The sequence below is a fragment of the Leiobunum rupestre genome, chromosome 5, assembly GCF_980474605.1.
Source record: "Leiobunum rupestre chromosome 5, qqLeiRupe1.1.hap1, whole genome shotgun sequence".
Classification (NCBI taxonomy): domain Eukaryota; kingdom Metazoa; phylum Arthropoda; class Arachnida; order Opiliones; family Sclerosomatidae; genus Leiobunum; species Leiobunum rupestre.
Window position 1 is genome coordinate 27,654,406 of NC_143388.1, and position 26,580 is coordinate 27,680,985.

At 35.2% G+C, this 26,580-nt stretch overlaps 3 protein-coding genes across 5 annotated transcripts in view; 2 read left to right on the forward strand and 1 right to left on the reverse strand.

Annotated features, from left to right (window-relative positions):
- Positions 1 to 20,971, reverse strand: part of LOC149944031 (UPF0462 protein C4orf33-like) — a 76,023-nt gene extending 55,052 nt beyond the window's left edge. Inside the window, exon 1 of the mRNA XM_090175395.1 lies at positions 20,952 to 20,971. The gene's annotated coding sequence lies outside the window, so the exon portion shown is untranslated. The remainder of the gene's footprint in view (positions 1 to 20,951) is intronic.
- Positions 1 to 26,580, forward strand: part of LOC149944032 (uncharacterized) — an 89,922-nt gene that overhangs the window by 38,088 nt on the left and 25,254 nt on the right. Inside the window, exons 1-3 of one of the 3 annotated variants that reach the window (XM_090175385.1) lie at positions 16,790 to 16,820; positions 16,933 to 16,979; positions 19,491 to 19,724. In XM_090175385.1, the coding sequence (XP_090031511.1) occupies positions 19,619 to 19,724 (106 nt within the window). In that variant the 5' untranslated portion in view covers positions 16,790 to 16,820; positions 16,933 to 16,979; positions 19,491 to 19,618. Of the gene's footprint in view, positions 1 to 16,789; positions 16,821 to 16,932; positions 16,980 to 19,490; positions 19,725 to 26,580 lie in introns of those variants that run through there. The other 2 variants (XM_090175384.1, XM_090175386.1) reach the window with 2 other exon arrangements.
- Positions 4,025 to 4,435, forward strand: LOC149944033 (uncharacterized). Its single transcript, XM_090176270.1, has one exon. It carries the CDS (start codon positions 4,025 to 4,027, stop codon positions 4,433 to 4,435), a length of 411 nt encoding a protein of 136 aa, XP_090032396.1.

The window sequence follows — 26,580 nt, forward strand, 5'->3', positions numbered from 1 at the left end:
AATAAATTCCTATACCAAGTCATTATAGTCTATACTTTTGTTATGTGTATATACTAGTATATTTTTGTGATAAAATGGTTAAATAGTTTCTATTTTTTAAGTGAAAATCAAAGATTTATTTCTCTAAATACAGATTTTGTTTTTATATGCATAAAGTTAGTAAATTAAATAGCATATATAATCCTATAAAATCCTATAATTTTGTAAAAATAGTCCTATAAAATCCTATAATTTTGTTAAAAAAAATTTAAGATTTGAGTGGGGGCCCTGAAAATCAGACAATTCCAGAGTCGCGCAGAGAATCACGGGATACACGACACTAGTAGATAACGCCGTAGCGTCCGCAGGGCGGCGCGCAGTATGCAAAAATAAATAAGAATAAAAAGATTACCGCAGTTAAATTACTTGTGGTTATCGTAAACGTCATTTAGAACGTAACTTAATTTGCGTAAAGATATAATTTGCTTATTCTCAAGTCATCTGGTTTGCTTCCGTTTTGTTCTTTTTAACTGCATCCCATTAATTTTTATTTTCCCGCCGCGAATTAGAACTCATTATTTCGGCAAAGTTCTGTTTCGTTGATTTGGCTTTACCCCTTCTCGCCCAAATTTTTGTTCATTCGAAACTTAAGCGCCATCTTTCGGTGGAGTCACGTACCGTTAATTTGTGAATAAATGAAAACGGGAAAGCTTGTTATTTGGGAAGATTTTCGTCTTTTCAGACGTGTATTCAATTAACATTCTGCGTACCTACTTTTAGTTTTGGTTTTAGAATCGTAATTGTTTTTCAAAAGTAAACGCCGTCGGAAGTATATATATTGTCAGAAGTTTATTAGTTATTTCTAAGTATACAGATAGACCGTAAAATTAATCTGTACTTTCACTAACTCAAGGCATTTTTCAATGGGCACTTATTTTCTTACAAATCGCATCATGACTTACAATGTACCCTGTGTATTACTCCGCCTGACGAAGAAAACGTTAAGATTACATGGAACATTTAATTATTTATAAAATAGATTTCATTTTTTTGTTGGTCACTAAGACTAACTTCACCTGGTAAATTCATACCGCGAAGATACACGTGTCAAGGATACCTTTCTCGTAAAGTAAAATTATATACTTCTGATGTTATATTTTCGTCCTATATTGCTAATGTTACTCTCCTTAGCAGGTTTTTAGCGCATTTTTTAAAATATATTTCAGAAGAAAAATAGTGTGGATCTAAATACCCCATATAATGATTTTCTTAAACCTATAATTCCTATAAATTCCCATATTTTAAAATTGTTCCTATTTTTTCCTATTTTTCAAAAATTATACCTAAAAATCCCTATAATTTTAAAAATTGTCATTATATAGATAGCTACTGAAACGCTTAGGGGAAATGTACCAAACACCTTAACTAAAGGAAATCTTTAAAAAAATAATAATGATAATGATGTATAGTATATTATCTCTAGGACTGGGGCTTATTTACTCGGCTGCTGTAAGCTTGGATTAATAATCGAAGCTGAAAGTAGCGGGGTTTTCCTATTTTAATTTTGAAACGCGTTTTAAATAAATATTGAAGCAATATTAAATGTGACAGAAAAAAATAAAGTTTAAAAGTATTTGACTTTTTTATAAGAGATGCTCCTCTATAATACTATTTTTTTTTCAGATATTTTTACCTATAAATTTAAAAAATTTCTGTGTTAAAGCAAGTGTCGGCTCGACGTGAAGTAGCTCTTTTTTCAACAGATGTCGCTAGCGTCGAAATCAAAACAAGACGCTTAAGCTACATTTTGACCGAAAAGGTGGGACACAAAAGTACCCCTCGCGTTGATTGACTCGTTTGTAAATTGGCCAATAACTTAAATTATAGTAATTTTCAACAATATATTTTACGTGGGATATATAATTTACGTTAAAGCCCACTAAATAAAGTATAAGTTGTCTAGCTATAATACTCTACAATGGTTCTCTGACGACGTTATTATTTCGCTATTTGGAATTTTAGCTTAATTTGCCATTAATAGATGGCACCACGTTCTCCACTTAAGTCATTTTTTTCTAAGAATCTGATAGATTCATGGCCATCTCTAATAACAAAGGCCCTATCATAATAAAGGTGGCAATGATAGAGCTGACAGTTGCTTTAAGCTCCTATAATTCGTATAATTAAAAATAAAATCATTGGAAACCTTGCATGGGGGAAATATGGCGTATGAATATTATTTATCCCTACTTGGTTTTATTTCTACATTTAACATTGTTAGGCGGAATATGTTTTAAGCTCTATCCTTCCGTGGTTTGACCAGAACTTCTCTTTTATGCTCTACTATAGATGGTAACTTATCAAGAATGTACTTGAGACGACCAGCGGTCATCCTGGTTGAATTTTCCCAAGGCACGAAAGGGGGAAGGAAATAAGGGACGGATTTAGGCATGGTCTTTATGGGCTGCAGCCCGGGGCCCCGTCCAATCAAAGGGCCCCCTTCGGGTTCCAAAAAAATAAAAACAATTTAAATTAAAAAATTTAAGAAACATGATTTTTTTTAATTTACCCTGCAAAATGCAACTGATACCCCAAAACTTGAGTTAATTGGATAGGCCGCGAACAGTGTTAGTCCAAGGCCCCGAAATTTAACGGTCCACCCCTGAAAGGTGCAATTCAATGCATACCGGAAGTCGTTAGATTTAGTTAAGGGGAAGAACCTTGCTTTTAGAGCATTGGAGCAATGCTAAAAATACTCTCAATATAGTAATTCTATCTAAATACAAATAAATACATTCTGGATTTAAATAAAGTTATTAATCACGCGTACAGTTGCGCAATATTTCTTATGGTTGAGTAACTATAACGTTAGATTAGAGGAAACCTTTATTGTTAAAAAATAACCCCCCACGTAAACGAAATCAGTCCCAATTCCGTTTATTATTGAATGTAAATCTCTGCTATTTTGCGCAGAAACTAAAGCCTTTTTAGAACAGCGATTCGTGGAGCGGAAAGCGCTTTTGTGAGATGGCCAAAAAAACTAGACTTTGAGAAGCGTAATTACTCTAGCCCTTTTTATTTCCTCTCGAGATATTCCCCGGGGAGTTTTTTTAGATATAAATGAACCAGGGGGCGCAGTTTTCATTTAAGCGGGCCATACACGAAGCGATTTTTCGAGCGACCGCGACTCGTGGTCGGTTGTCCTTGAAAAAATCTTTCCATGTGTAGCGTTGTTGGGAGACCAAAGACGGCGATTGCGACCGTCGCTGGTCTCCCGACTCGGGCGGGAAATTTCAGCGACTGTCGCGAGTCGCTGAGAAAAATCTTCGCGTGTATGGGTTTGTTGGCAAACCCCGAATAGAGATTTTCTTTTAGATAATTTATTATCGTGCTAAAAAGTAATCAAAAATTTATCGAAAGCTATTATTTCCATAAAATAAAATAAGTATAATTATTAATAATATATTAATATATTTAGAAATTTAAAAAACATTAAGAGCTTTATTATGAACACTAGAAAACGCGAAAAGTTAAAAAAGGCCATCACAAAACTGCCAGATTTTAGCGTTTTCCCACTTTTGTGATGGACTTTTTTTCACTTTTCGCGGCCACCGGTGGTTCCTGTTAGTGTAAGAGGTTAACTTTGCGAGCGTAATAAAAATAGGTTATATTTATCTCGCATGCAAAAATGTTTCCGGTTATGATACATAATTTTATTTATATTAATAAACAGTTTTTTAGAGAGTAACTGGTTTTCTATTTGTTTATAAACAACACCTATTATAAAATTGAACTACTTTGAATTTCTTTAATTTTGTTTCTGGAAAGTACTATTTTTACAGAAAACTACTTGGAGGATATATGGGTATTTCCGGTTATTTGTGTGGCGAGGGAGGGAGGTTACGTTTCTGACCTTGACATACAGCTGTGGTCATGCAGCTGTACGAGTAAAAAGGTTGCATTCCTGGGAAATCCCGTTCTTCTAATAAATTTCATGTCATTTGTCATTTCAAAATACACTATTTCTTGAGTTGTTTGAGAGAGTATGGCGTGCGATAAGCGTTTTTGGGAAGAGTTTTTAGAGATTTACCGTTCTTTCCCTTGTCTTTGGAAGGTTAAAAGTGACACGTATCATGACCGCCACTTAAAAAACCGCGCATACGAAACATTAATTGAAAAATGCAGAGAAATTAATACGGACGCGGACAAAGATTTTGTAAGCAAAAAAATCAGTAATTTCAGAACCGCGTTTAGAAGAGAATTAAAGAAAGTTAAAGACTCCAAAAGCACTGGGAAATCGGCCGATGATGTTTATATTCCATCTTTGTGGTATTTTGAGTTACTGATGTTCACGGCAGATGATGAAACATCAAGGAAAGGCAAGTCAAGTATGGATGAATTTCAAGAAGAAATTATGGAGCCGGATGAAGTAAGATTATTTATTGAGAAAAATTAAAAAATTAGAGAGGTTGATTGACACGTATTTCTTGTCGCTTCGTAACCATATTATCTTGGAAGGGTACTTTACCATCATTGTTATAATACTCCTTAAGGGTGTCCCTAAGTACCCTTCCAGATTGTGGACCTTTAGTTGGTACCCTGTTTAAAGGTGTCAATTCACCACCATCGCGCCAATCCCCGAGAATAAGTCGGTTTGTTTCTAAATCTTCTCGGTCTAACATTGTTTGTGGAGTATAGGCGTATCCAATATTTCTTCTTAGAAAATTGTGTAAAACACAACACGCTAACACGACTGAGTCAATAGTTTCTAGGTCTATGTTCATTGGTTTAAAAAAAATATTAAATCTTGATGCTAAAATTCCAAACGCGTTCTCCACAACGCGTCTAGCACGACACATACGGTAGTTAAAAATACTCTCTTCGCGAGTGATTCCTTTCTGAGGATAGGGCCTCAAAATATATTCAGAAAGAGGAAAAGCTTCGTCGCCGATCAAAGAATACGGCGTTACATAATTTGAATTGGGTAGTTTTTCACGGTCGGGAATCCCCAGATCATTCGTAATTAGCTTTTTATAAAAATTTAATTCACTTAGAATACCTCCGTCAGAAACTCGTCCATTTGTTCCTACGTGAACATAAATGAATTCATAATTGGCATTGACAATAGCAAATAAAATAATGCTAAAAAATCCTTTATAATTGTAGTAATAAGATCCACTGTGAGCGGGTTTTTTTATAGCTACGTGTTTTCCGTCCATCGCTCCTAGGCAATGGTGGAACTGCCACATTCGTTCGAACCCTTGTGATACTTCTTTCCATTCTTCTTCAGTGTTAGGAGTCTGTAAGTCAGTTAATAGACAATTTATAAAATATGTTATTATTTAGGTGGAAGACGAAGAATTCGAACAATCGATTTCAAATCATGAAAATCGAGCCAAGGCAGGAATAAATACTCCAAGTTTCGAAAGTCCAACAGAAGCTAGCTCGTCAAAAAGTACGGAAAGTAACCTGCACAGTAAGACACCAAAAAGAAGGAAGATGACATTGGAAAAAAAGAAAGAAGCCTTATTAGATCTTGTGCACAAACAATTAGAAGTAGAAGAAGAAGAAGACATTTTTACAACAACTGGAAAGAAGTTGGCATTTCAACTTAAAGAGTTAAATAGTCGACAAAGGATTTTTGCCGAAAAATTAATTTCGGATATAATTTATTATGGGTGCCTAGGCAAACTTAATGAAAATTCTAAAATCGCAGTTGAACAACAAAAAAGCCCCACAACTCCAGAACCCATACATACATGTAACAGTTTTTCTTTAACAGATCGCCTAGATTTAATTTCACCCCCACTACCTTATACCAGTCTTTCCGTCCGTAATAATAGACACAAAAAAACAGCCCCTACACAACAAGAACCCCTTCGTCACAATATTTCAAATCCCCCCCAAATAACTTCTATTATTTCCGCCCCTACTAATACACTCAACCAAACAGCCCCTACACAACAAGAACCCCTTCGTAGCAATATTTCAAATCCAACCCAAATAACTTCTATTATTTCCGCCCCTACTAATACACTCAACCAAACAGCCCCTACACAACAAGAACCCCTTCGTCACAATATTTCAAATCCCCCCCAAATAACTTCTATTATTTCCGCCCCTACTAATACACTCAACCAAACAGCCCCTACACAACAAGAATCCCTTCGTAGCAATATTTCCAATCCCTCTCAAATAGCTTCTCCAGGAGTTACCCTTTCCAGTTACACATCCGCAATTCCCCCAATTTTAACTCCATCCGAACTAAGTCGACATTACTTAAACCCATACACTTTCAATCAGAATGGCAACCAATTCTACCAATCATATATGCCACAATTAATCCCCCCAACCTTCAACTCTGGACTTCCCGGAAATTTTTCACCAACCCCGACTCTAGGAACCAGGCCGAGACAAAACCCAAATTACGCGCCGCCGCCACAAATGTATGCCCCCTTTACTAATTTAGCATACTCAAACGCCAAACCCAATAAATGATTGCAATTGTAATAAAAAGTTTTCGATTATAAATATTTAAAAAAAAAAGATTGTTTATATCAATTTCTTACCTTTAAATAATCTTCTCTTAACACTTTGTAGATTGCTTTGCAGGTTTCGGGTATAATTCTTCCTAAAGCTTGAGGTGAAATTGCGCAGCTAAATTTTAGGTCTTCATAGGAGCGACCTGTGGCTAGAAATCTCAGTGTAACTGTTAATCTCTCTTCCACGCTTATTGCATCTCTCATTACGGTATTTTTCTTGCGTATTTCCGGTTTGACCAAATTAAGCAAAATTCCGAAACAATGATCATCCATTCTCAAATAATTTTGGTAGTCCTTGGGCTCCGATACTTTTAATTCATTTAATAAATTCATGTGAGAATATTTTTCCCTTTGTAAAAGCCATTTTTTCGCCCATTTCCGTTTCTTTTCTTTTTCATCGATACAAAGTATTACAGCAAGCGCTACACAAGCTTTCCGTTTAGATAAAATTGGTGGCATATTTTTACGCGTCTAATTTATTAAATACTATACTTGGCTGTTGTTGCTCGTTCGTATGAATCTGCCTAGCTTTTGTGTTTGTAGAAATATCTGGGGATATGAAAAGACGGGTTTTTACCTGGGTTTTACCGTGTGTGGCAAAACCTAGCGAGCGACCGCGACGCCCGCGGTCGGAGAGACACATCGCTCCCAGAAAAATCGCTTCGTATATGGGCCGCTTAAACAGACTTTGTTTCCAGTCGCGAAGACAGGAAAATAAAGTCTTCGACAAAGATAACGATCTAGGAATATACGCTATCAAATTGGTACCGCCGCCGCGGTTGGCCCGTGGCGCTGATTTCGCGCCTTCACGCCAAAGGGGGAAACGTCACCCATTTAAACTAGTACGTATTTTGGACGCTAGATGCCTCTATCTGTCTCGTTAGTGAGCGATAATTTTGGGTTTTTATTTTACGTTAATTGTTGTGATTTAAAAATAGATGGAGTTTTTTTATCCATTACATTATAAAGTAATGACCTGATGAGTATTACAAAGAACCTATTTAGGTTTCTGAGAACGTATCGAGGCCTGACGGGATTTATCCTGCTATATTTTAACACAATAATTGGGAGTTAAATTCAGCTTTAATTAATGATGACCGAACTTAATTATAAGTTAAATTTAACTAATTATGAAAGGTAAAAGAATAAATTATAACAACCAGTATTACCAGATGTGTTCAAATCGACTTTTCTTTTCAGATCGAATCTTAAGTAGTATGCAAGTGTGTCTAGAAGGTAGACTCTTACGTTCTCAGTAAACCGCATACGTTCTTGGTATTACTTTTATTTACAATAATTAGTCTATTTAGTTTACAAAAACCGAAGAAGCGATATTTTAGCAAACGAGATTTTAAAACAAAGGCATCTGCTTATTGATAAATCCAGCGGCTAAGTGAGCTTCTCGCGTTGGTGACTAGGTGGCTCTATATGTTAACAGAAAAGGCTAATTACTAGCACTGCTAATAACTTCTAATATACAGCCAACTGTCAATATAAAGGTTAATCAAAATTTAATGATACGACAGGGTTGCCACGGTACCTGGAAAACCTGGAATTCCTGGAAAAGTCAGGGATTTGAATATGGGTATAAAAATCAGGGAAAAGTCAGGGAATTTTAAAAAATAGTCTAACAATCAGGGAATTGTCAGGGAATTTAATTTTGGTTTCAAATAGGAAACTATTACTGAAATATAGGTAAAAAATACGAAATCTTGGCACAAAATAAGTCAGGGAAAATCTCCGGAGATGGCCAGGGAAAACCTGGAAAAGTCAGGAAATTTGATTGTGAAATAACTGTGGCAACCCTGTACGAAAAAATTAATAATGATTAAAGAAAACGATAAAATTGCTTTTCCATTAATATAAATATTCAAATATCGATGTAAGCACTAAAACGCTTTCGCCAGAACAAATGCCAAGGCTTATTACAAGCAGTAGTCGACGCCTCAAAGTCTCGTGGATGTTTGATATAAAATTTGGTTTCGTGTTTTAAGTGACATGATTGATGCATTTTGACGGTAGCCCCATTTAGCATACGTATTATCTGTGGGATTCTGGTCTGCCTGTTCCAGAACACTTCTTCTTCTCACAGAACCACAGTGAAAGCCAAAGAAAGAAACGCATTATTCCTTGTTTGGATCGACGAGTTTTTTCCGAAACCATATTTCGGGGGCCCATTTCCTTACACTACGCGCTTTTTTAATGGTTTTTAGTACGGCGCCATCTGTGATGACTGAAAGAACTATATTCCGAGAAAGGAATGAATTTCGTAAATTTAGTTTTGGTTGAAACCATTGCGAAAGGTAGAGTTCAATATCTGAAGAGTATATCTAAGGATTTGCAGCTCTCTGTTCTTGGAGTCCTCTATCTTGTGGGGCTTAAAGTTACGCTTAAAAGCGCAGTTTTAGAATACTATCAATATTAACTTAAAATTGAAAATTTCATTAATATTCAATAAAAATTAGGAATTTCATTAATATTCAACAAAAATTAGGAATTTCATTAATATTCAATAAAATTAGGAATTTCATTAATATTCAATAAAAATTAGGAATTTCATTAATATTCAATAAAAATTAGGAATTTAATTAATATTAAATTTAAATTGGGAATTTAATTAATATTAAATTTAAATTAGGAATTTCATTAATATTAAATTTAAATTAGGAATTTCATTACAAATAAATTTTAATTGGAATTTCGTTAATATCAATTAAGTTAAAATCGGGAATTTAATTATAATCAAATTAAAATTGGGAATTTCATTAATATTAAGTTAAAATTGGGAATTTCATTAATATTAAGTTAAAATTTGGAATTTCATTATTATCAAGTTAAAATTTGGAATTTCATTATTATCAAGTTAAAATTGGAATTTCATTAATATTAAGTTAAAATTGGGAATTTCATTAATATTAAGAAAGGCATTCATATTAAATTGAATTAAGAAAGGCATTCATATTAAATTATTATTTCAATATTAATTTAATTAAATTAAAATAATATTCCTACTTTTTTTCTGACTTATGTTTTGTTTCACGAAGAAATGTAGAGCGACTTAAGCGCCGGACTATATTTTGTAACTTGTTTTTCGATGGCCCCAGAAATTTATGGGCACATTTTCTTACTTACGAAAAATCATTTTTGTCCCTAAGCCTCGGTTGTTATATTGAACCTCTTTAAACATATGGCGTCGTTATTCAAAGATACTTTTCCAACCGATATTAAAAGCTGAGTTTAATAAAGTTCGGGGGATTTTATTTTTTTCATTTTCGAAAACCGTTTTCAAAGGGAAACTAGCTATTGGACAGTTCGAAATTTATTTGGATTAATAGTGATAAATATTGAAATTTATCGGACTCTAAAATTTGATAAAATATAGGAATCGAAAATATTTCCAAATTGTCAAAATCGGAAATTGCTAAAAATTGGTTTAAAATGAAAATATATAAAAATTGGTTTGAGACGAAAATATATAAAAATTGGCTTAAAACGAAAATATATAAAAATTGTTTTGAAACGAAAATATATAAAAATTGGTTTGAGACGAAAATATATAAAAATTGGTTTGAGACGAAAATGTATAAAAATTGGTTTGAGACGAAAATATATAAAAATTGGTTTGAGACGAAAATGCATAAAAATTGGTTTGAGACGAAAATGCATAAAAATTGGTTTGAGACAAAAATGCATAAAAATTGGTTTGAGACGAAAATGTATAAAAATTGGTTTGAGACGAAAATGTATAAAAATTGGTTTGAGACGAAAATGTATAAAAATTGGTTTGAGACGAAAATGTATAAAAATTGGTTTGAGACGAAAATGTATAAAAATTGGTTTGAGACGAAAATGTATAAAAATTGGTTTGAGACGAAAATGTATAAAAATTGGTTTGGGACGAAAATATATAAAAATTGGTTTGAGACGAAAATATTTAAATTTGTTTGAAACGAATTTTGAGACCACAAAATTTAGAAAAATTGTCAGACCACAATATTTTTGGAAAACTGCCAGACCACAGTATTTTTGGAAAAAATGCCAGACCACAGTATTTTTGAAAAAAATGCCAGACCACAATATTTTTGGAAAATTGCCAGATTACAAAACTTTGGAAAATTGCCAGACCACAATATTTTTGGAAAACTGCCAGACCACAGTATTTTTGGAAAAAATGCCAGACCACAGTATTTTTGAAAAAAATGCCAGACCACAGTATTTTTGAAAAAAATGCCAGACCACAATATTTTTGGAAAATTGCCAGACTACAATATTTTTGGAAAATTGCCAGACTACAATATTTTTGGAAAATTGCCAGAACACAAAATTTAGAAAAATTGTCAAACCACAATTATCAGAATTGTAAATTGGTAAAACTTATCAGAATTGAAAATTGCAGCACCCTGTCCTTAAACTGTGAATTACCCTTTTTGAAAGAAATAAAATCGGCGTTTGATCGAAGTCACCGCGAAAAAATTTACCCGGAAGACGCGGTTTTTGATTATGGCGGATTACAAGAAGCGCTTTAATTTATTTCTGGGTTACCGGAACGCCAGCATTTAAAATATTTGATTTTATTTACCGATGATCCCAATCCTCTCTAAGAGTTAAATACCCACGCGTATCTAATTCCATTGAGACTTCCCACGTTCGACGTCCGCCTGACTCCGCCATCACGTGGACAAAATGACAAATCGTAAACACTTTTAAAAAGAGACAAAAATAACAAAAATAGAAAGACATAAATAAGTCCGTGGTAAAGGTGTCATCAACGAAATATAATCGAAAAAAATAACATTGTCCTTATCTAGACGCAACATTATATTTAGCCCACGGGCTTGGCGCATCGTATAAATAAAAATATACCGATACAAAGGAATTACAATATCAGACAAAACAATTTTTAACTTTCACCCACTTTCTCTTGGAACAGAAAAGAGTATAAAGCCTTATTACAGCTGGCCACGAATTTGGAGCCGTCGCGTTTTAAACCAGTTTTAAGAGTCTAAACTGGTTTTACATAATGTTTTTTTTTTGTTCTGGCATGAATACATTTTATACGAACAAATCGGATTTAGATCAAAATGCATTCTCAAGTGACCTAATTTTCACAGAATTTTATCTTTTCTGTTAGGAGGGGTTTTACCGAACTTGTAAGCGTGTTGAAATAAAGATCAAGTTGTTTATTTCCTGTAAAGGCTCTTGTCATGAGATAATGGCTGTTTGTTAGCGTTTGAATTTTTTAATCTTTTGTGAATATGAATACTAGTTTAACATTTTACGGACATTATAAAATTTTATTTTACTTGATCAGCAATTACGGCAAGTTTGAAAAATAAAGAATAGTCTTAGTCGATAATTCAAAATAATGGTCAAAAACGCCGCCGATCAGTTTAGTAAAATATTTTCGGCGGCGTAATCGTCGGCCATTTTCGGTATGGAGATACAGGCCGGAAGGCAGGCAAGGCTGCCAGATTTCGATAGACCGAAAACGGCCAACTCTCTCAAATGTTTTCGTTTTCAAAACGAAAATTTTGGGGCGTAGCTATCGACTAAGACTATTAAAAAAATATTATTTTTCTTCATTTTATTTCATAAAATTTACATTTATTTCCAAGAAAAAAGATTTAAGCAAAAAATATGTGTATTTTCAGTATATTTACAATGATAAAAGGTAATCCTTTAAGGAAATTCCTGGGGGAAAGGTGTTAAAAATGTTTGCGGGTTAAAGGCTGAATCGAAAAAGATGTTAATGCGTTATATATACCAAATCGTTTACTTTAATGAAAAAGATAACACTATGAGATGTATTTAAAATTTGTAAATATTTTAAAATGAACTGCTACTTCATGGAGTTTTTTAAAACATAATTTATTTCAAATTTGGGAGCTTTCGGACCACGGTCCTTCGTCAGCCAAGCGTCGAATAATAATAAATAATTTTAAATAATTTACCATGGAACAAAAATTAAATATTTATAATGAGATGTATTCTCGAATTTACTCTGAAATTTTTTTTATTGTCCATTTAGTTATTTTTACAAAAAATTCTTCAACTTGACAACAAAATTCAAAACCATACATTTTGACAAATTTTAAATCTATTTTATAAGTTAATTTCGTGGGATAAATTGCTGAGGGTTTGTTTCACTTTGTTAAATACTTTAAACTCTATCCAGGGCACATTTTAAACGAATTATTGTACATAGATTATTTAACTCAGTCACACCGTATCCATAGTTTATGCTAATTATAGAGCCTGATAAATTGTTTTTATTATTATTATTTATTACAATTCAAATACTTCTAAACACGTAATAACTAGGGCTCGGCGTTCGGATAATAAATGTTCCGGTAATCTCTTTTGTACCCATATCAGAAAATTATCGAAATAAAAACTTATTTATTGCATATAAAATCGTTTAATAGTCGCGAATAATATCCATAAATAAACAGTTAATCGAATTTTTTATGATTAATTGAAATTTTGGTGTTAATTTATCCGTTTCCCAGAGATTTACGTGTTAACTGTAATTTTGGAATTTGCTAATGATGCTTCTAGTGTTGTTAATTTTCTGGAAAAATAAAATGCGGAAAATTTTCCGCAAATCGGAAAAATAAAAAATTTAAACATAAACTACTTTTTAGGTTATTAACTATTTATCGATATAAAATGTCGAATATCAGTAAACATACTACAAAACATTAATAGTGTTACATTGTTAATCAGTTTAAACTGTAGTCTAGAGGTTTAGTTTTACTTTTAGATCCGAAAAAATGAGGTGAAAATGCCGCTTTATTTCAATTTGCAAACAATAATAGACTAATAATGGAATGATTTTTTTTTCGGGAAAAGACGGAAGATTTTCCGACTTACAACACTAAATGCTTCCCAGGTACGAATTAATTAAAAAATGTTGTTTACTAGATACCTTTTATATGAGCTTTATTATATTCAATACAGCGCGAGGCCGAGGGGATCCTTATTACAACTGCTGACAAGAAACGTTAGTTAAATTACTAAAGAGTAATTTTTTATATATTTTAAGTTAAATGGATTAAATGTAAAATTTGAAACTTTCCACCTTGAAAAACTATAATTTTTACAGTATTATAGCTTACTATAATTTTTACAGTATTATAGCTTACTATAATTTTATAGTATTATAGCAAAGAGACAAAATGTCTAGAATTCGTAATAGTAACTGCGTATTAAAGAAATTGCAATTTTTTACGTCGACGTGCTGCGCTTTCCCAGCAAGTTGCACGTGCATCGTTACGTGCCACGATTATTGGAAAGTTTTTTTTGTTACCAACCAAACGAGAAACGGGAGGCTTTGTCACACACAGCCAGCCATTGGGCGCCAATTCTGACTCATCTCATGGGTGGTAGAAAGAAATATCCCTATAGGGTTACCAAGTATACTTTAAGTACATTCCGTATCTTACGTCTTCGCTTTGAGTCGAACTGTCCGGTTATTCTACGCCCAAGTTTTGGTTCTGTACTTTCTAGTTTTATCGGCAAACCTTCGCGGGGTTTATCGAGGGATTTCTATATCCGCGTTTGTGTCTGACGTAAACACTTTTTCCAACATTTATTTTGTAGCCTTTCGAGTGTCAACTAATTTTACCCAAAAAAATTGTCATTTCAAGCCAAAAACGGGAGATTAAACTGGGTTTATAGTTGTCAAGAAAACATGTTTGCGGACGTTTTAAAATTAATTCCTTTTACTTCCGAGTTATGTTAAACAAACTAAATAGGGCATATAAACTAAAAATTTACTTAATTTTCTTTGAATTTCAAAGAAAAGAAATTAAATATTTGTTTTATATATAAATTTAATGGTATTTGCAAAGTAGTTGAAATATATCAATACCGAATGTAAAGTAAAATTTATTTTAAATAAAAAACATATGAGTTCATTCTGTTTAAAAAAAATAGAGAAATGTTTTGAATTAGAAATCTCTGATCCGAGATATTAAAGGCTTAGCTTAGTAACTGGGAACCTACTTCGAAAAATATCAGTGGAAAATACTGGAAATAGCAATGAAAATTATCGGGAAATATCAGTGGAAAATTCCGAAAAATATCAGTGGAAAATACCGGGAAATATCAGTGGAAAATACTGGAAAATATCAATAACGTTTATTATATTTTGTGAAAAGATTTAAAACTGCAACTTTGATTTTACAACGTCTATTTCATGTTGTCAGATTTCGTTGCTCCGACTAAAGTGCGTGCAAATCTGTAGAGCATGTAAAGCTAGCGTTAATATCAATGCGTTTGTTCTTAGTCGTCGAGCGTGAGGGCGCTTAACTTCTAGCACTCCCAACTTCGAGGAGAAGGTCGATTTATAAGGCGAAATTTAGGGAAGGGATTTATACCATCGCAAACTAGGAGCGGCGAGACGACACTAAATCGGCCCGATAAATCACCTCGACGTTCACTAAGTCGCGTGTCCACCCTAAAAAATAATATAAACTTTCGTAGAAAATGTCGTTTGTAGCGTTAAAGCGCTTGAGCAAAAATAGAAAATCTACAGACTCTCTTTCAGATGTCCCTTCCAATTTATGGTACCGCATTTTCCATTAAAACCCCGAAAGTTGTAAAGACTCTATATCCTTAGAAAATCTAGCTCGTGATGTACCGCCCTTCTCATTAATTTCAGAGCTCTCGCTGGGGGAGAATATGGATGCTAAATCTGTTCTAATTAGCATAAAATCTCCCTTTTGCGTTCATTTCCATTTTCATATAATTTTACAATTAATCATAAAATTTTACTTAGCAAAAACGGTCGGTTATTTCGTCATGTTTTAGATTGGGCTACGTTGAAAATTGTAACAATTTGTGTAAATTACAACCAAGAATGTATTTATTTATAATTAGGGAGAATGGCTGTTGAGACGTTCACTACTTACATCTGAGAAAAAGTTTATTTCGAACATTTGATAAAATTAATGTAAGCTTTTTAATAAATCAGCGTTTAAATAATTTATAATCATTGGTAAAATCTATATAAATAAATTGTTTTATCGAAAATTAACAAAAACTAAAAAACTTTAAATATTTTAGGTTCTAAAATTTATAGCCTGTTGGAAAGTTGAATAGATTATCTAGATTTATTTATTTAAGGTAAAGTTTTTGTACCATTTCAATCCTAAATCCACAAAAAAATTTGGACCTTAATTTGACCCCAAAGTTCGCCTTCGTAAATTTTCGTGGTGTGTAATAATTTAAAAAAAAATTAGTTTAATATAAAAACTATACGAAACTATAGCTAAAATAAAATCTGAAGAATTTAAGAGAGTAAGATTACGACCTAATTTTACCAAAGGAGGAAACGTCATTTGAAAACCTTGAAAATCGTCAAAGTGGAACTTTATTCAATTGGTCTCCACGTAAAAGCCATAACTTTCCAATTTATCTTTCTTTAAAACGGGACATACATTATAAGGTCACCGTTAACCCTAAAAGATTAAAAGGCAGTTTTGTTATCTATTTGAAAAACCCCATCGATTCCACGATGAACAACTGAGATAAACCTTATTCTACAAAATGCAGATACAATATCACAAAGTGTAACGATAGCTGAGTAAACTTTAAACATTCCAATACTTCCCTACCTGTATCTGTTTATGCGTAAACTTTAGACGACAATAAACTGAGCCTACTTTCAACTTAACCGGAGTCTATTTTACATATGCAAGAATATATATATGCAAGAATTTATTAACCCTAACAGAGAATACGTAGCAACAACTATATAGCCTCTGTTTTAATGATTCCCGGAAGATATTTTCCGCTTACACTGATAGACAGCCTATGCCTGTAACGAAGTGTCTTTCCCCACCCCCGTTAAAGCCCGAAATTGGGGAAACATGTACTGATAGAAGGTGAAAGGGGCGTGGTTTTTCTAACGGGAATCACCAAGCGAACAGTCTGCTTCCTGAATATTCTCCGTTAACTTGATTACACTCGGTTACATGCTAGGGTATAAGTATGTATATGTGGGGGCGGAGTGTACATGTACTAGCATAATAAAAGCACAGCCGTATATATATCACGCTTCATTTATCCCGTACGTAAGGTTGACAAGTGTCAGATTCTGTCGTGCATCGCTGACTGTACACGCTATACTTCCGATACTTTGGAACGGCTGTGACAATACGCTTCTATTTCAACCACGTAGCGGTATTTCATAATATATTAGAGTACTTGTATGCAGAGCAAATCAGTTTATAAACTCGACAAATTTGCATCTAGAGATGGGTGGAACGGATATACTGGCTTATCTTTCGTTATGTTTAGTATCATTAACGTTTACCATTTAATCTATATAAATAGTGTCGGGGGGGGGGGGTATGATGTATGTGTTGCCAATCTGGTTTTAAATATTGTTTATTTATGATTGCAGGTTATGACGTGACTATTGCCAAATCAGTATGATCTCCAAAGGAAAAGGTAAAGTTACGTTTCTCTTTTTGAGCATGTTTGAATTTAAAGCAATTGCTTCCAATACTAAGGTGTACGACTAATTAATTTTAACGAATTATCTAACTTCTCTTGTTGCAATTATATTTATTTGTTAGCACTTAACTTAATAAAAGATTGAGAAATGTTGAGACGATCTCCCATGCACAAAGAGTAAGCTCCTTTCCCCCCACGCTCGAAGAGTAAGCTCCTTTCCCCCCACGCTCGAAGAGTAAGCTCCTTTCCCCCCAAGCTCGAAGAGTAAGCTCCCTTCCCCCCACGCTCGAAGAGTAAGCTCCTTTCCCCACACGCTCGAAGAGTAAGCTCCTTCCCCCCACCCTCGGAGAGTAAGCTCCTTCCCCCCACCCTCGGAGAGTAAGCTCCTTTCCCCCACGCTCGAAGAGTAAGCTCCTTTCCCCCCACGCTCGAAGAGTAAGCTCCCTTCCCCCCACGCTCGAAGAGTAAGCTCCTTTCCCCACACGCTCGAAGAGTAAGCTCCTTTCCCCACACGCTCGAAGAGTAAGCTCCTTCCCCCCACCCTCGGAGAGTAAGCTCCTTCCCCCCACCCTCGGAGAGTAAGCTCCTTTCCCCCACGCTCGAAGAGTAAGCTCCTTTCCCCCCACGCCCGAAGAGTAAGCTCCTTTCCCCCCACGCTCGAAGAGTAAGCTCCTTTCCCCCCAAGCTCGAAGAGTAAGCTCCCTTCCCCCCACGCTCGAAGAGTAAGCTCCTTTCCCCACACGCTCGAAGAGTAAGCTCCTTCCCCCCACCCTCGGAGAGTAAGCTCCTTTCCCCCACGCTCGAAGAGTAAGCTCCTTTCCCCCCACGCTCGAAGAGTAAGCTCCTTTCCCCCCACGCTCGAAGAGTAAGCTCCTTTCCCCCCAAGCTCGAAGAGTAAGCTCCCTTCCCCCCACGCTCGAAGAGTAAGCTCCTTTCCCCACACGCTCGAAGAGTAAGCTCCTTCCCCCCACCCTCGGAGAGTAAGCTCCTTCCCCCCACCCTCGGAGAGTAAGCTCCTTTCCCCCACGCTCGAAGAGTAAGCTCCTTTCCCCCCACGCTCGAAGAGTAAGCTCCCTTCCCCCCACGCTCGAAGAGTAAGCTCCTTTCCCCACACGCTCGAAGAGTAAGCTCCTTCCCCCCACCCTCGGAGAGTAAGCTCCTTTCCCCCCACGCTCGAAGAGTAAGCTCCTTTCCCCCCACGCTCGAAGAGTAAGCTCCTTTCCCCCCACGCTCGAAGAGTAAGCTCCTTTCCCCCCACGCTCGAAGAGTAAGCTCCCTTCCCCCCACGCTCGAAGAGTAAGCTCCTTTCCCCACACGCTCGAAGAGTAAGCTCCTTCCCCCCACCCTCGGAGAGTAAGCTCCTTCCCCCCACCCTCGGAGAGTAAGCTCCTTTCCCCCACGCTCGAAGAGTAAGCTCCTTTCCCCCCACGCTCGAAGAGTAAGCTCCTTTCCCCCCACGCTCGAAGAGTAAGCTCCTTTCCCCCACGCTCGAAGAGTAAGCACCTTTCCCCACACGCTCGAAGAGTAAGCTCCTTCTCCCCCACGCTCGGAGAGTAAGCTCCTTTCCCCCCACGCTCGAAGAGTAAGCTCCTTTCCCCCCACGCTCGAAGAGTAAGCTCCTTTCCCCACACGCTCGAAGAGTAAGCTCCTTTCCCCCCACGCTCGAAGAGTAAGCTCCTTTCCCCCACGCTCGAAGAGTAAGCTCTTTTCCCCCCACGCTCGAAGAGTAAGCTCCTTTCCCCCCACGCTCGAAGAGTAAGCTCCTTTCCCCCCACGCTCGAAGAGTAAGCTCCTTCCCCCCACGCTCAGAGAGTAAGCTCCTTTCCCCCACGCTCGAAGAGTAAGCTCCTTTCCCCCACGCTCGAAGAGTAAGCACCTCCCCCCCGTTCGAAGAGTAAGCTCCTTTCCCCACACGCTCGAAGAGTAAGCTCCTTTCCTCCCCCCGTTCGAAGAGTAAGCTCCTTTCCCCCCTGTTCGAAGAGTAAGTACCTGCCCCCCACGCTCGAAGAGTAAGCTCCTTTCCCCCCACGCTCGAAGAGTAAGCACCTTCCCCCCCCCCCCCCGTTCGAAGAGTAAGCTCCTTTCCCCCCACGCTCAAATAGTTAGTTCCTTTCCCCTCACGCTCAAAGAGTTAGTTCCTTTCCCCTCACGCTCAAAGAGTTAGTTCCTTTCCCTCACTCTCAAAGAGTTAGTTCCTTTCCCCTCACGCTCAAAGAGTAAATTACTTCCCCCTAAAAAAACTAACCTGCCCGGTATCTCATTGGACCTCTGAATCTGACGTCATTGAAGCGCACGCCTGTAACGTTTTTCCTTCCCCCATGATCGCCTCAACAAAGTCATACTCCCTAACTAGAAATAAATTAATATATTTCGGTTTAAAAGCAACTAAAATAATTTGGAAAAGAACATTTGAAGTGATTGCTTTAACGATATGGTACACTAATGAGTTGTTGGTCATTCTCCTCAAACTAATCCACGTCTCCTGTCCTTTCCTTACTAATACAGTGTGTTGGATTGTCGCTAACCCACCCGCTGTCAACTAACAAGAGTAAATCAATCGGTGGGCAGTCGAGTCCGAACGGGCGCCTCATTAATTCAGACACGTGATTAAACTCTCATTGATCGGCGTCGCAATGGCCTCCAATAACCCGGCGTCGTCCCATCTCCAGCATTCCCCGTACTCGGACCCTGAGGCTGGCAGCTCGGGAGACTTAGACGAGGACATGCCCCGCAGAGGAGGTGCGACTTCATTTCATTCAATTACTTCCCTCCCTCCTTCCAATTACTTTTCCACACCGCCCGAGTTTTAATTAGAAATTAAATTCACAAACTCTCATTACGTATTGGCATAAGTCACGCCGCAAAAAATAAGTATGACAATTAGCAAAATATATCAAAGCACTGTTTTTCAGAGATTTTGCGCTGTCAAGAATTAGTTCAGTACAGATCACCCTAGTGACGCAATATTCCCTAAGCGAAATGCTCCACTACCAAGAACGATAATACTCAGTCCAAGTAGAAGCTGATCTGATTTTAAGATTTTCTGCGCAATCAAGATTTAGTTCAGCAGAGAGGGACAATAATATACTACTTAGCTTAAGTCGAGGTTGATCTGATTTTAAGATTTTCTGCGCAATCAAGATTTAGTTCAGCACAGAGGGACGATAATATACTACTTAGCTTAAGTCGAGGTTGATCTGATTTTAAGATTTTCGGTGCAAAAGCGCAATCAAGATTTAGTTCAGCACAGAGGGACGATAATATACTACTTAGTTTAAGTCGAATCTGATTTGATTTTAAGATTTTCTGCGCTGTCAAGATTTAGTTCAGCACAGAGGGACGATAATATACTACTTAGCTTACGTCAGAGCTGATCTGATTTTAGGATTTTCTGCGCTGTCAAGATTTAGTACAGTACAGAGCACCCTCAGTGTCGAAATACACGACTAGCAATGGCGATAATATACTGCTCAGTTAGCCTGTCCTGTAATTCCAAGTCGGAGCTTGGTCAGAGTGTTGAGTGTCGAAAAAAGGTTTGGTCAGAAAATTAGCAAGTGTCATACTTATAGTTATAATGTTACATATGGTATTGTCGTATAAGATTTGTATTGCCAGAGGTTTATAGTATATTTATTACGAGAAAACTATCCATGTCAATGTACGTACGTAGTCTTGAGGTACTTTTCAATGTCAAATTGCATAACAACTAAGAATTTGAACAGATAATTACTCCACCTATGTAAAAGTCAAAATTCCACTACGTAGGAAAATTATCTTATATTAAAACCATATTTTTCACTCACGTACTTGAAAAAATCAGCGGGAGCCTGCAAAGGTATGTGTTTCGAGTAAAGAACTTTAGCAGGATAAGTATTGAATACTTGTTTCGTAAGCGTATGTTATATACTTCTGGTGTTGCTTAATTTCGTTAAGGTCTAAGTAAGCTAAAAAGTACGTTTCTCTTACCTTCTAATGGTTTAATTGAGTGGATAATTGTCGAAAACGGTAAACGTTCTGGTTTGTGATTTAGAGGTTACTTGGCAATCGCCAGCGCAATATTGGAGGACGTTTCGTTGAGATAAAACTAAAGCGTTTCGTTTTTGCGCCACAGATGGCGCTACTGTATCCAGAAATTTTTTTCTAAATTAATTCTATTATAATTTAATAGTATTAAAATATTTTAACCATTTAAAATAGCTCGCAACAATTCAATATAAATTTAACTTACAGTGTAAAGAAATTTAAATCCGTTTTTAAAATTCAGAGCTTAAATTTTAAATTTGATACGCATATATTTCATATTAATGAATAATTAAAAGTATACTTATATTGAATATAAATTATTTAAAACCAAACGTTATACAAGTATTTATTTTCCATAAAATTTATGTATTAAAACTCTTTAACTAAAACCAATAATAAAATTTTTAGCACGAGAACAAATTTAATTTTACAATACATATTATATATTTTACAATATTATAATTTAACATTAATAATAATTAACGCAACTTATCTTAATTTAAAATTTATTACATTAATAAGGTGATATAAAAATGTAGATGACTAAAAAAATGGTCAGTCAAGATAGTGAGTTCAGGTAATTGAAATATCCAGAGCCGAAAAGCGGTCAAGAGGGTGCATAAATTAAAAAATATATATATTTGTATCAGACGTGGCGGATAAAAACTTGGAATGTCGATTTTCTTGGCTCTGGGCCTAAAATTATTTCTCCATCACAATAAATTAACGGTAAATTGTTTATTGAACAACTAAGTTAAAGGTAGTTTTCCTTCACCTTATCTGTCCCCCACCCCTTACTGGAAACGAGCCAAAATTTACCGTATGTAGTCGGAATAACATTTGTATATATTAAAAGCTGATGATAGTGTCGTTGTCTTTGTGCGCGCGTATCAGCTAGTAACGCATCGCTATAGATTCCCACCAGCTGTCTTTAAACGTCTTTCTGTCGTCGGTTTAAAATATTTTTCATTCTGGGTTAATTTTCGCGTCTCAAGGTTTAACATCGTCATTAATTTCACGATATTAAAATTTTGAGAGTGCGCTGTATTTTGTGGGAAGAGACCTCTCTCGCGTTACGCGGCGGGGAAAGTAATTAATGATCATACCGCTAATTGTAATTAAGATTAAATGGATCTTCTTTTCGTTACTAAAGAGTTGTTCATCCTGACCTGAAAAAATTGTTTTATTAAAGTAGAGGCAGTCTATTGTTTCGTAAAAATAGTCCAGTTTTTTTATTAAATTGTGATTAATTAGTTTTTCAAATTATATTATTAATTATGGTTTATAAATTGGTAATATTTTTAAATTATTTTGCGATGTATTGTTTCCTAAAAATACTACCGGTTTTTTTTATTAAATTTTGATTAATTAATTTGTAATTTAGACAATTAATTATGGTTGATAAATTATCAATATCTTAATTTACCTTACTCATCAAATTATTATATTCGTAATATTATTAAATTTTTTTGCGCTATATTATTTCGTAAAAATACTAAATTGTGATTAATTATGCTTTATAAATTATTTATAACTATGTTGATCTTGCTCATCAAATTACTAGATTATATTTTTAATATAATAAATTAAAAAAATATTTTAATTTCTGTTTCTGGTTTAGTAATTATTTCCTTAATTAATTTTACTTCATTAAATTTAAAAAAGAACCAATTTTTCAAATTAATTTATTATATAGGTAACCCAATTAATAGTTTGGCTAAGTAATATATAATTTTAGTTAATATAAATAAATTAAATTTAAAACCAAAATATTTTTAAAATTAAATTAAATTAAATTAATTTATTTATTTATATTTTGCAACGTACGACTGTTATATTAAGGAAAAATTAAATATAAGGGCCATTTTTTTAAGTAATTTTTTTATACAATCAAAAATGAAAGATGTACAAGAGACAAAAAAAAACATAAATCAGGAATCCATACCTCTACTTGGAATGCTTATCTTGCCGTCTCGCGTATGGTAAGATAACTCTGACGGCTTTGGCCCCGCCTACGAGAGAAAAATTCCTATCTGCGTGCGCTCCCCTCACATGTTGTTGTTTGTTAAGTTAACATAGTGACGTCAAAAAAACCGTCAGCCACATCGAGACGAAAATCTGCCGCGATAAGCATTCCAAGTAGAGGTATGGATTCCTACATAAATAGTTTTAAATATAGAGATGTGAAATAAATATAAACAAACGAATAGATAAATGTAAAGGTGTATAATAGTAATATAAATTAATACAAAGAATTAAAATAGTATTATATACACAGGTCTAAAATAGTATATTATACACAGATCTAAAATAGTATATTATATACAGGTCTAAAATAGTATAATATACACAGGTCTAAAATAGTATAATATACACAGGTCTAAAATAGTATTATATACACAGGTCTAAAATAGTATTATATACACAGGTATACAAAATTTAAGTATAATTATTAAAGGGTTAATTTATTCAGAATTTTAATGACCTAAAAACAGTCAGTATCAATTAACGTCTATAAATCTAGTAACCTGAGATAACCCCGTACATAAAATACGCCCCGAGGCACCTAAGATATTAAAATGAAATAAATTAAAATAAAACAAAGCATCTGCCTTATGCCCAAAGTGGTAAATATCACACGTATAATTACGCGTATCTGACCCTATCAAGCAACACCACAGGTAGGCAAGCAGACCTCATCAGCGTTGAAATCTCTAACAAGATGGTAGCAGAGCGTGCTTGTCGGGTATAAAATATTTGTAAATTATTATCGGGGCGCTGCGGGGGAAACCGAGAGAGCGATTCACTTCCCGTTTTTATGGACACGAACCACCCCCTCGTCAATATCATTTACCTGGTGCCCGGGAAGATGGCCAAAGGAAAGAGGGGGGCTGAAGAGGGGGAAAGGAATCTGATGAAAAAAAGGTGCGCAACGAGAGTCCCCCGCTCGGCGGAATTGGGATCAGTTCATTGCCTCGCTATAAAAAGCTCCCAGATATCGAATAAATTAACAGTAAAGACACGAATATACCCTAATATCGCTTAAGGGAAGTTAACGATATTCTAAGATGGCAGTTCAGATTAACGCTTGGGTGAGGGTACGGTAGACGCACCTTCCTGGGACACCCAATTGTCAACTTCGTTAATAATGTGTACAGGGAGAATATTTAAACAGTCTGGTTACACCAATTTTATGTTTTGCCTTATTTTTCATAATTTGAAAAGCGCAATGGTTTGATATTTAGCGTTATTTTTCATAATTTAAAAAGGGCAATGGTTTGATATTTTGCGTTATTTTTCATAATTTAAAAAGCGCTAGGATTTAATATTTAGCGTTATTTTTCATATTTCAAAAACGGTCATGATTTAATATTTAGAGTTATTTTTCATATTTTGAAAACCGCCAAAATTTGATATCTAGCGTTATTTTTCATATTTTGAATATGAATTGATATAAGACAAAAGAATTGATTTCCACCTAATGATTTTTAGTAAAGAACCATTCGTCGATAAAATTTAATAAGAGGATATCTTTTTAAAAAGATCGACGCGCGTTCCAAAGAGATAAACCACGAAAAATTTATTCTAGAGAGATCGACCATTTTAAAAGACATTAGAATCGAAAAATATTTCAATTAATATTTATATCTGTACGTATTGGGATTATAAGGGACCCAATGAAAAATCTACAATGTATTTAAATTAATTAGGCGAAAACTATATACTCAGCTCCAACTAGGTATGTCCACCGATATGGCCAATCAAATCAAATATTATCATTAGTTAATGGGGAATTTTCTTATTTTTAAAAGTCTTCCCTGAAAAAAGTTTTTAGTACCGGTATCGGCCAATATCGGCTTCGTTTAAGCCGATATTGGCCGCTACCGATATTAGATAAAAGGCCGATATATCGGTGCATCTCTAGCTCCAACCTAAGAAAGAAAAATATTTATAGTAAAATTTGCGCCAAGATGTTTATATTTATTAAGTATTATTATAATTTGCTTGATTGAAGTTTTTCAATTAGCCTAACACAAATAACATAATAACAATAAAGTATGTCCATTAGGAAAAAATATAAACGAACTAACTTTCTTTGCTATTGCGCAATCAAAGTTTAGTTCAGCACACTGCCACCGTGCGAGTTCAAGTCGGAGATTATCGAGAATGTCAGTGTCGAAAAAAAGTTCGGTCAGGAAATTAGCGTTTAAGCAATTGGAAGTGTCATACTTATTGTTATTATGTTACATATGGTTTAAATCAAGTAAAAGCAGAAGTAAATGAACCAAAGTTATCAGAATGCTATACTCCCCATGTTGGAGGCGTTTTCCTTATGAAGTTACATTTTTACCTCGAATTTGAAATTTTGCGCGCTCCTATAGCCGAAAAAAACACTTTTGGTTTTTATGAAACCATTTTTTATACATAGAAATAGCTATACCCACAATTCCCAAGTGCAATTTATCACGTCAAAAGACGGGGATGGAAATAAGCTTTATTTAACTCAATTGTTTCATCATTTTCATAAGGAAAACGCCCTCCGATTCTGAGCGCTATTTCAATAACTTTGGTTCATTTACTTCTGGTAAAAGGGCTTATTATTTTTAAGCATATAATAATTAACTTTCTAAGGTTTGCAACCGAGTAATTTTTTTTAATAAATCCTCACATTTATTACCTATCTAATTAAATTAAATCTAATAAACAACAAAAAGTCATTAATTTAAACCAAAATTTTACTTACAATATAAATAACAAAATATTTATTAGAGTACTTTGAAGTATAAAGTAACTCCGTATATGGTCTGTCATATATCGCGTGAACCCGCTATGACTGTTTCCAGCGTAATTCGTTGGTCTAACTGGCGACGGCAATCAGCGTATGGCGTTTCGTGAATCACCCTGTTCAGTTTGAAGCGATTACGCGCTTAAACTAATCAATAAAGCGAAGCCATATCCTAGTCTCGAGCTCAGCGTGGCCTACCCTACTTTTTGTTTGATCACACCTGATTCACTCGCTACTGATAGATTTAATTCGAAGATGGAACATTATCTGTGAACACCATTTTAGGGTATAACCGGGTTGAGGAGACCAATGGAGAACTAGTAAACGTTTGGAGCTTCTCTCGAGGCTGATGATGTTCTACTGATTCATTGGTGACGCTACGTTTTACGACGATGAACCAAATAACGTACTCCAGTTGAGATCGGAGCAGGCCCATTAGTTTATTCATCCCGCAACAGAGACCGCGAAACGTTAGCGTTGGACGCGTCATTTTGCAACTGGGATTATTAATCAAGTATAGCGCGGTCCGCTGAGGAATTATAAAAGAGCCCGCGAGTCCATTGTACCCCGTTTGGTTGGGGGACGACCTAAGTGACGGTGTTCCGAGCGCTAATGTGATTTCTCAAAAGGACCCTTTCCTACGAAAGACTATCTCCGCGTTGAATATCAAATTGGTAAGCGGTCGTTAACGTCTAAGTGACGACATTTTTTTGATCACCGTGTTCTAGTTGATATTATTATTTATTTAAAGTTAAAAATTATTACGTTTAAAAGTTGAAAATTGGA

Coding starts and splice junctions, on each gene's coding strand:
- LOC149944033 (XM_090176270.1), top strand. CDS start 4,025: ATGGCGTGCGATAAGCGTTTTTGGGAAGAGTTTTTAGAGATTTACCGT.